Source organism: Rhincodon typus, chromosome 28, assembly GCF_021869965.1.
Source record: "Rhincodon typus isolate 14 chromosome 28, sRhiTyp1.1, whole genome shotgun sequence".
Classification (NCBI taxonomy): Eukaryota; Metazoa; Chordata; class Chondrichthyes; order Orectolobiformes; family Rhincodontidae; genus Rhincodon; species Rhincodon typus.
Window position 1 is genome coordinate 25,180,580 of NC_063359.1, and position 10,075 is coordinate 25,190,654.

At 41.7% G+C, this 10,075-nt stretch overlaps 1 protein-coding gene across 1 annotated transcript in view; it reads left to right on the forward strand.

The window, feature by feature from the left end:
* Positions 1 to 2,436: 2,436 nt before the first annotated feature.
* LOC109928290 (pre-B-cell leukemia transcription factor 3) overlaps positions 2,437 to 10,075 on the forward strand; it is a 76,411-nt gene continuing 68,772 nt past the window's right edge. The window contains exons 1-2 of the mRNA XM_048613381.1: positions 2,437 to 2,446; positions 3,455 to 3,699. Of these exons, the coding sequence (XP_048469338.1) occupies positions 2,437 to 2,446; positions 3,455 to 3,699 (255 nt within the window). The remainder of the gene's footprint in view (positions 2,447 to 3,454; positions 3,700 to 10,075) is intronic.

A 10,075-nucleotide genomic window follows, 5' to 3' on the forward strand; every position in this document is an offset into this window, starting at 1 on the left:
TCCACATTTAATGAAACATTATAAAACTGGCATCTGGAGACCTCAGAGGATGTCTCTGGGAAACTTGAATTTGGGCAGTTGGGTAATCATTTTTATTCAGCTTATTTTCCAAATGGAAATAGACATGTATGATAAAAGTGTCATCCATACTCTACACATTGTCCTCTGTAACAGAATTAGATGTCAGTTCTTAATGTCTAGCTCTGTTTTTCTTTTCTATGAATGGATGCATTATTGCTCACAGGAACTTGACTGTAATATATGGTAAGAGACAAGTAGCTCTTTATGGCCAGTGATTATTTGGTTTGAATGAAACCTGTGATTTATGGCCATTTAACAGAAAAGTCTTGTAAATTCCCAGTGTTGCATTTTTCCTCCATACAGAACAAGACAAGTGAAAGTGACAACTGGGTTAGCCTGGAAAGTGGAATGCGTAGTGCTTCAGAATGTGTTATACTTAATAAACCTGACATGAGAAACGTGCACATATAGTACCACACCGATGCTTTATGCAAGAGTGAAAGTGACATTAGCTCTCAGACTCTCACAGTGTATGTTCAGCTAACAGTGCTGTCAATGCACATCTGTTCCATCAATGATTTGGACAGGAAGGCAGCACCTGGGCCTACCAAAGGCAGTTTTTCAAAGCTATTGAAGATCAGATTTGTTTAGAATGTATTGTTCTTAAAAGCACTCTTATTTTCAGAGAAAAATAATTAAGTACTTGGAGAAAAATACTTTTATTTTCAGTAATTAGTCTTCCAAGAAAATAACTGCTTTGCTCTTTTTTAGTATTGATGTTACTAATTTCCTCAAATTGCAATGAGGTCAAATGGGAATGAGACTATAACAAGTCTTACTATCAGGCTTTTGCATTCTTGAAAAGTGCTTAAAAATATGAACACTTGGGCAGTGGATTTGCATGCCCAAGGTCTCCAATGTAATGGCTAATACCAGTTTATCTCATTTCAGGTATGTAAGGTCAATCTGAGGGTGGGATGGAGTCAGAAATGTTGTAGCATCTTTGCTTCATTTTCTTAATTCCTGTATACATTGTGTCGCTTTAAATAGTGCAAATAGAAATCAAGCCAGCATAAAAAAATACAGCATTTAGGAAAGCACTTCATTTCCAACTGGAGAAACAATATAGAAATAGTTGCAATATTTAAAGAAAGCACTGATCAATTTTCAACTGTTGAATTTTCTGTGCAAGCTGGAACAGTGATGACAGAAACATAATTTGGTCACTAATTGTATTGTAATATACTTTTATTTGCCCATAAACACTGTGTGAAAATTCAATGACAAATGTCTTTGGGCCACATAGATGATGAGGGACAAATATTCAGTTCATATTGGTGTTAACTGATTACCCTTGCAGTGTCTCATACAAATATATGACTTTGGAGCAGAAGTTGGCCATTTGGCCCCTTCAGTGTGCTTCACAATTTAATAAGGTCATGGCTTATTATCGCAGTAGTATATGGGTATATATGGGTATATTGCTCATCCCTAGTTGCTCTTGAGAAGGTGGTAGTCAACATGCTGCAGGTTGAACCACAATGTCTTCAGGGAGGAAATTCCAGGATTTCAACCCAGTGACAATAAAGGAACAGTGATATATTTTGAAGTCAGGATGGTGAGTTGCCTGGAGGGTAACTTGAAGGTGATAGTGTTCCCATGTATCAGCTGCCCTTGTCCTTCTCGATGGAAGTGGCCGTGGGTTTGGAAGGTGCTGTTTAAGGAACTTTGGTGAATATCTGTAGTACACACTGCTACTTCTGAGCTGATCTGACTGTGGCCACAAATTTACTATCCTATTAAAATGTCCTAAACAAACTCGATGCGTGCATGCAAGATAGTTTTTTTTTCCAAATTCTACAGTACTGTATAACCTCATTGGATTTCAATCTTTGTTTATAAATTAAAAGCTTTTCATGTATTAATGTATTGTTGAATGGCTGAAAATCTCTGAATTGCAGTCAGATTATTAAAAGTAAATACCCTTGTAATCATTCAGTTTCACTGGAATTTGGGTTTTCATATTGTCTGTCTTGAATTGAAAGGATGCAAGTTTCTTTGGAGCATGCTTTTGCAACATTTTTGACCTGTAATTTATTTATCAGCCTGTGAATGCAGTGCTCAGTGCAGATGTACATTCCTATTATTCAAGAGGGCAGGTGTGCTGCATATTGAAAGACTGCTAATTAGGATTTGCTGAGAGATAAGGAAAACCTAGTGTCATCAGAAAAGCAGGTTCACTATTAAACAATATTTCTGTATTTTGGCCAGAACACAAGTACTTTAAAATGAATATACAATTCAACCATTAGCAGTAAATTAGCAATAGCTCCATATTATATTTTGCCCATCAGTATAAAAAGGAAAGATAATGTGACATGAATTTAAATACTTGTTGTATAAGTATTGCTGATAATGTGGACAAGTAAGACTATCTAAAAGAGCTATTTACATTTTGGAGCCTTATGTTCTTGATTTGATAGTTTTACACATGGGTACCAGCATTGTTTAGCATATGTACAGTGGTAGTTTTTAAACTCTGGTATGTGTGATATTTTGTACTTGGTTGATGTGTTTTTATATTGGTGTCACTATCCAATGCTCTGAGGCCAAGCATCTTTGATTTTGCAGCTGGGATTTAATAATATAAGCACATTGTACGTATGGTTTTTGCACTCATTTATATGTGCACTCATTTGCTTGCTTCACTATAGCTTACCTTTTGTTGTATAGTTTATTAAGTTGTTGTTTGACATGAGGGGAAGTAGGACAGAATCTAACAAAATAAATCATATTTCATTAATCTCAATTTAGAGACAACACGAAAGAATTAATCTCTACTGGATTACTAATTCTATATAGTGATAAATAATATTCCATCTGTGTAGTATGGTATCCACGTCAGAACAATTTCCACGTAGGAATACTGCAGATTGATTTAGTTGTAACCATATTTCCAATTATTTGAGAATTATTATTTTTTATATGGTGCCATTTGGCGCTTTCAACTAAACTGATCACAACTACTTCATATTTGCTTACTGGAGCAGCTTGGTATCAAATTCTAAATAAGCAGTTTGTTCTTCTGTCTGAAATGCATTCCAATAACCTTTCTGGTTAGTTTATTCTTGACATAATAATAACACTCCTGTATATCTGAACCATTAGCAGATGAATGATCCTCTCCTGCAAGTATCATTCCACAGATTGTGCAATGCACTGTATAAATAAACTAAACATAGCCAGACTTTTAACACACACATCGCTGTTTGTAAGGTGCCAAGATTGGTCTCCCTAAAAGTTGTTTTGAAATTGCTTGGTGAGCACTTGTTTCACAACTTTTTTAAAAAATCAGTTGATTGGATGCCAGTTATTCTTGTTGGGTTGGTTCAATTCATCTGAGTGCTTAATATTGCCTGGTTTCTTTTTGAAGGTCTCAGTATTCGAGGTGCACAGGAGGAGGAGCCACCGGATCCCCAGTTGATGAGACTTGACAACATGTTGCTGGCAGAAGGGGTTTCTGGACCAGAGAAAGGTGGCGGGGCAGCAGCGGCGGCAGCAGCAGCAGCAGCATCTGGAGGATCGGGATCAGACAATACTGCAGAACACTCGGACTACAGAGCCAAATTATCCCAGATCAGACAGATATACCACACAGAGCTTGAAAAATACGAACAGGTATGAGCATCAATGGAATCAAATTTTGTTGTGCCATTGATGCATCTAATCCCATGGTAATATTGGAAGGGCAGTTTAACTATCATAAATGGTTGTGCCTGCTGTCTACAGTTCCTTTTTGATTATATTTTGATCTTGTACAATGAAGGCGGGAACTGCTCTCAAGCCAGTTGAAATCCATATTGTGCTGTACAGTCTAATTATCACTAACTCATTATGAACTTGAGCAAATTGGAACAGTGTTTGACTTGAACAGTTGTCTCCAGCTGTACTGTTTCATTGTGCCAATTTTTGCACGAAATATAAAACCTACGATGCTGCTCAATTTGTCCTAAAACCCTTCAGTCAGAATATAATCTGTTACAGATTTGGAAGTGGAAATGAGACAAGTAGATTCTGAGAGAACAACTTAGAGTCCTGATATTGGAAGAGTGAACTGTCTATATTTCTGTAAATCGTCTTTAGTACCTTAGAGAAAGAAAGGCTTGTATCTTTTGTGTGGATTTTTCTTGCATGTAACATAAATCAAGGAAGTGAAGATAGTGAATGAATACGGTAAACTTGCATTTACTCATTTTGTATGAATGCAGTTAGCAGTTATTTAAAAACCACAGCCTGCTTAATGAAAGTCTTCAACTCAAAACAATGTACAATTCCTCAGAAAGAGCCAGAAGAGGATTTTTTAGCATATTCCTAATGACAGATGTCATGAGGAAGTATGCCTTGAGCACTTCCCAACTTCTGGCTCTCTCTGAGGATCCATACATTGTTCTGAGGCTGAGCAGGCCACCAAACAAAAAAAAATCTTAACTTTCCTGAAAGGATTGAAGTTGTGGTGCCTGAGTTGAGATTGACAAACACAATGGTGTCTGCAGACCAAGTCTGGAAACTGGTGGTCTGTATAGTTCAGTAATAGGCAATCAGAAAAACCAAAATCCTGAATTTCAGTTTGGAAAATACAAGAAGGGATGGAAATATTTATGTAGCAACTCTGTGTTCTCAGGATGTCCCAAAGTACTTCACAGCCAGTGAATGGTTTTCGAAGTGTAGGCACTGTTATTGTGCAGGCAAATGCTCATGACTTTTGCACAATGCAGTCCAATAAACAGCAATGAAATGAGTGAGTATTTAATTTATTTTTGTTGCGTTAATTCATGGATCGAGGTTGTTCAGAAAACTGACCTTTTAGAAATACTGTGAGATCTTTATTTCTATCTAAACACACAAACCATGTCTAAAGGTGGCACCGCTGATAACACAGGACTCTACAAACTGTTCACCTTGAAATTCTTGGAGTGAAAGTTTAACCCACAGCCTTCTGAGCCCAAGGCAAGAGAATTCTAGCTAAGCCAAGCTTGTTTGTTGTCTTCTGAACCAAGATTGTTGGCAGAATCTTCCCAGGCTCTGAACAGTGTAGGATGATGACAGAAAATTGAGGAGAATTGCATGAAAAGTTGGAGGAGGCCTTTCTTGATGTAAGGAGCAGCAAGTCATGTTATCCAACTAAGTTCCGGATGTTGATACATGATTCTCACTAGTAAGCAGTGATAGGCCTATTAATGGGGGTTATCACATGCATTCTTATACACTACTACTTGCTGGATAGAAACTTGACACTGAAAATTCCTGACATGAAAGTCAGAACAGGTACCTGGTGACTCCAGCTTGCCATGTGCTCTTCCACATTAGATGCTCATCACAGAGTCTCAGGGCTTTCTCTCTGGGCAGCAAACATGCGCTCCATGTCCATGGACTCAGGCATTCAACACATGCCAGCTTCTCTGTACCCTCATGGCACATCTCCAGTCCACTTTCAGTACACTTCTGCACTGCCATGCTGCACTTTGGAACCGGCTGACTGCTTTCATTTGGAATGTTGCTGCAGATATATTTTTGCACAGGGACAGGTACCCAGCTCAAGGATTGGTCCTGGCTGCATCTTGGGCTTCTCGTTTGGCCTCTTGGCGCTTACTTATTTAACACCCACCTGGATGCTGACAACATCCCTGCCTTGCCTTTAGGCAACTTGACCTCTCAAGTACATTTTAAAGACTCACAGCACTTCTGTTTTGCCTTTGTCAAGGGATTGGACATGCAGTTGAACTGCTGTGTGCTTCACCAATCTCAATAGCAAATGGCCATTTCTCAAAGTCCAAGGGATGTAGTCCCTAGTCAAAGCCAGGGAGACACACTTCTGTCAGGGAACACTGGCACAGTAGGTCGAGGATAACCATTGGTGTCAGTCAAGGGGCTTGGGGACAGTCAATTGGCTGCTCAAGGCGGTCACAATCAGGGGATCTTTACCTCTATAATCCAGGGATTCGGCTTCCAATCAGTCCCAGGAGTCTGTCCACTATTGGTCAAGGGGATGGAGTTGTTATCTGGGGACAACAGCTGCAATAGGGCAAACAGGAGTTTGGAGTCTGGATTGGACAGGAGATTGTTGGGATTGGCGCCTGAATGCTGGAATGCAGGACATTGCAATACTGAAGATGAACACTCGGTACACAAGGCAGTGAGAAGATAGAGCATGAGAGAGAAAAATGGGTCACTTGGGAATGGGGAGGTGTGCGGTTGATGGTAAGCAGCACCTTGGCTTCCGAGAGCTGAATGTGCACTAGATTTACAAGATGTGCCTGGTGCCGATGGGATAAAATGGGCAAATGAAAACTCAGATAGATAGATTTCACTTTGGAAGTGAAAAGCCTGTAAGGTTGACAGGATACCAAGAAGGGGATGTTAATGTTTGGGGTTCTCCAAAACAGAGAGATGGAGCCTGAGAGTTGCTGTTGAGGAGTGACCGCTGTTGCTTTTCGGCATGCTGTGAATAACCCATGTATAATGAAGACAAAAATGGTTGTGATCACACCCAAAGTGGGCAGGGTGTGTGTGTTTCATTCTGGGCTCATGCAATGAAGCTGAAACACACCTGTGAGCTGTACATGCTTTATGAGCAATAGGCATCATTGTGAGTCCAAATCCTTGCTCTCAGCCCTTCTGACCTTATCATGCAAGATAGCGACTGAATCCCACCAGTGCTATGATGCAACAGCAATGTTTTTCTATCTGGAAAGATGGAGCCAAGTTGTCAAAGTAACTCTAACCTGTGATTCAACCACTGCCTGCATGGTGCAGGAGCCTTTATATCTTGGACCAGGGAACATCCTGTAGCACCAAGGATGACTGTACCTTAATTTTGCAGTTGCACTTGCACACACACATGTTGGTCAAAAGACAAAATACATTTATCGGTGTGATAATGTATTTACAGTGACTTTTCGCCTATGCCACCTATGTGCCTTCAGAAGTTTGTCTTGTTTCTTTCGCTCCATCTATGTCTTAGGGCAGTTCCCAATAGAAGGAAGTGTAGCCTGTTGGCCTTGGAGTTTGGTTGATTGACTCGGGTGGCATTTTTGTCCAGAGGGCCCAGACATGTCAAGTGTGTTCCAACTAGAAGCAATTATGTTCTCCTCAACTTGACCTCCCACAGGCCTGAGATGGCAAGCCAGGCTGAGGTGAAAGACCCAGCCACCTCTAGGTTGTCCTGAGAGGAAACTTATGTGGTGCCTGTCTATGGCCCCTTCCCTGGCTTGATGCCTATTGACACTGCCTCATGTCTTTGTGAGGAAGGAGCAGTCGCATGAGGTCAGGGTCCCTTGTTTCCCTGTCACTTGCCATTGCTGCTGAGCACTGATGACTAGAGTGATGGAGAGCAGGCCTGTGTGCATATCCAGCAGCTTCTGAGACTGCCAGATCTGTTTCTCCATGGCAGCTGCCAACCTATCCGTGAAGTCAGCCAGACAATCACATGCCTGAGGCAGCAGGGTCCTATCTGTATTGCTGTTGCCTTTCTGTTTGGCTTCTCAGTGTCTCTGACAAACCTATCTGCGCTCCTGTGTCTGCTTGTGCATGTCAATGAAGTACCTGATTTCCTACTCCAAGAGGCCCTCCTGCCTGGCAGCGAGCAGCTGCCTTATCTCTGGCAGTCCTCTGACTACTGGTGAACTGCAGCATTTCTTCCTTGGCCAGCTGTGGAGATGTGGCAGTGAAGTCTTACCAGCAAGTCATTGAGCTATACAGCGTGGTAACAGACCGTTCGGTCCAAGTCGTCTGTGCCGACCAGGTAGCCTAAGTTAATCTAGTCCCATTTGCCAGCATTTGACTCATATCCCTCTGAGCCCTTCCTATTCATGTACTCATCCGGATACCTTTTAAATGTTGTAATTTATCCTACTGCGCACCTCCACCACTGCCTTTGGCAGATTGTTCTGTACGTGCACTACCCTCTGCATGAAAAAGTTGCCTCTCAGGTCTGTTTTAAATCTTTGTTTTCTCAACTTAAACCTATGCCCTCTAGTTTTGGACTCCCCTACCCTGAGAAAAAGACCTTGGCTGATCACCTTATCATGCCCCTTATGATTTTATAAATCTCTATAAGGTCACCCGTCAGCCTCCAACACTCAAAGGAAAAAAGCCCTAGCCTATTCAGCCTCTCCCTATATCTTAAATCTTCCAATCTCAGCAACCCTTGTAAATCATTTCTGAACCTTTACCTGTAGCAGAGAGACCAGAACTGAATGCACTGTTCTAAAAGTGGCCTCACCAATGTTCTGTACAGTCGCAACACGATGTCCCAACTCTTATACTCAATGCATTGACCAAGTGCCTTCGTCATACCCTGTCTACCTACGACTCCACTTTCAAGGTACTGTGCACCTGCAACCCTAGGTCTCTTTGTTTGGCAACGCTCCCCAGGGCCCTACCATTAACTGTATAAGTCCTGTCCTTGTTTGCCTTACCAAAAAGCAGCACCTCACATTTATCGAAATTAGTCTCCATCTGCCACTCCTTGGTCCGTTGACCCACCTGTTCAAGGTCCCATTATACTCTGAGATAATCTTCTTCACTGTCCACTACACCACCAATTTTGGTGTCATCTGCAAACTTACAAAACATACCTCCTATTTTCACATTCAAATGATTTATATTAATGATGAAAGTCAGTGGACCCAGCACTGATCCTTGTGGCACACCGCTGGTCACAGGCATCCAGTCCGAAAAAACAACGTTCTACCACCACCCTCTGTCTCCTACCTTTTCAAGCCAATTTTGTATCCTGTGAACTGTATCCAGTTGGTAGTTCTCCCTGGATTCCATATAATCTAACCTTGCTAACCAGTCTACCATGTGGAACCTTGTTGTACACCTTGCTGACATCCATATAGACAATATCTACCGCTCTGCCTTCATTAATCTTCTTTGTCACCTTTTCAAAAAAATTCAGTCAGGTTAGTGAGACACAAATTCCCATGCACAAAGCCATGTTGACTGTCCCTATGTAGTCCTTGCCTTTCCAAATGCACGTAAATCCTGTTCCTCAGAATCTCCTCCAAAAACTTACCCACCACTGATATCAAGCTCACCAGTGTATAGTTCTCTGGCTTTTCCTTACCCACCTTTCTTAAATAATGGCACAACATTAGCCACCCTCCAGTCTTCTGGCACCTCACCTGTAGCTGTCAATGATACAAGGGGCCCAGCGTTCTCTTCCCCAGCTTCCCACAAAGCTGTTGGATGCATCTGATTAGGTCCTGTGAATTTACTACCTTTATGCATTTCAAAACCTCCAGCACCTCCTCTTCTGTAATTTGGATGCTATGTATTTGCTCAAGTTCCCTAGCTTCCATGTTCTCATCTATAGCAAGTACTGACTCGAAATATTTGTTTGGTATCTCATCCATCTTCTGTGGTTCCACACAGAGGCGGTCTCGTTGGTCTTTAAGGGACCCTATTCTCTCCCGAGTTACTCTTTTGCCCTTAATGTATTTGTAGAATGTCTTTGGATTCTCCTTAACCTTACTTGCCAAAGTTATCTCATGACCCCTCTCTGCCCTCCTAATTCCCCTCTAAAGTTTACTCCTGCTGCCTTTGTACTCCTCCAGAAGTATAATTGATCCCAGCTGTCTATACTTGAAATATACCATCTTCTTTTTCTTGACCAGTGCCTCAGTTTTTCTAGTCACCCAGCATTCTCTGCACCTACTAGCCTTGCCCTTCGCACTAACAGGAAGATACTGTCTGTGAACTCTCATTATCTCATTTTTGAAGGCCTCCTGCTTTCCAACCTTCCCTTTACTTGCAAACATTAACATTTAGATCAGATCTATCTTTTTCCATACTGATTTTAAAACTTACTCCCCAACTCTAATCTAGAAAACATGCTCACTGAGGTGCCAGTATTTGTACTGACCGGGGTGCAGGTGGCAGCCTTGCTGATGCTTCCTCCGAGACACCCGCGCTGGCGACCTCCGAGACACCCGCGCTGGCGACCTCCGAGACACCCGCGCTCGCCTCCTCCGAGACACCCGCGCTCGCC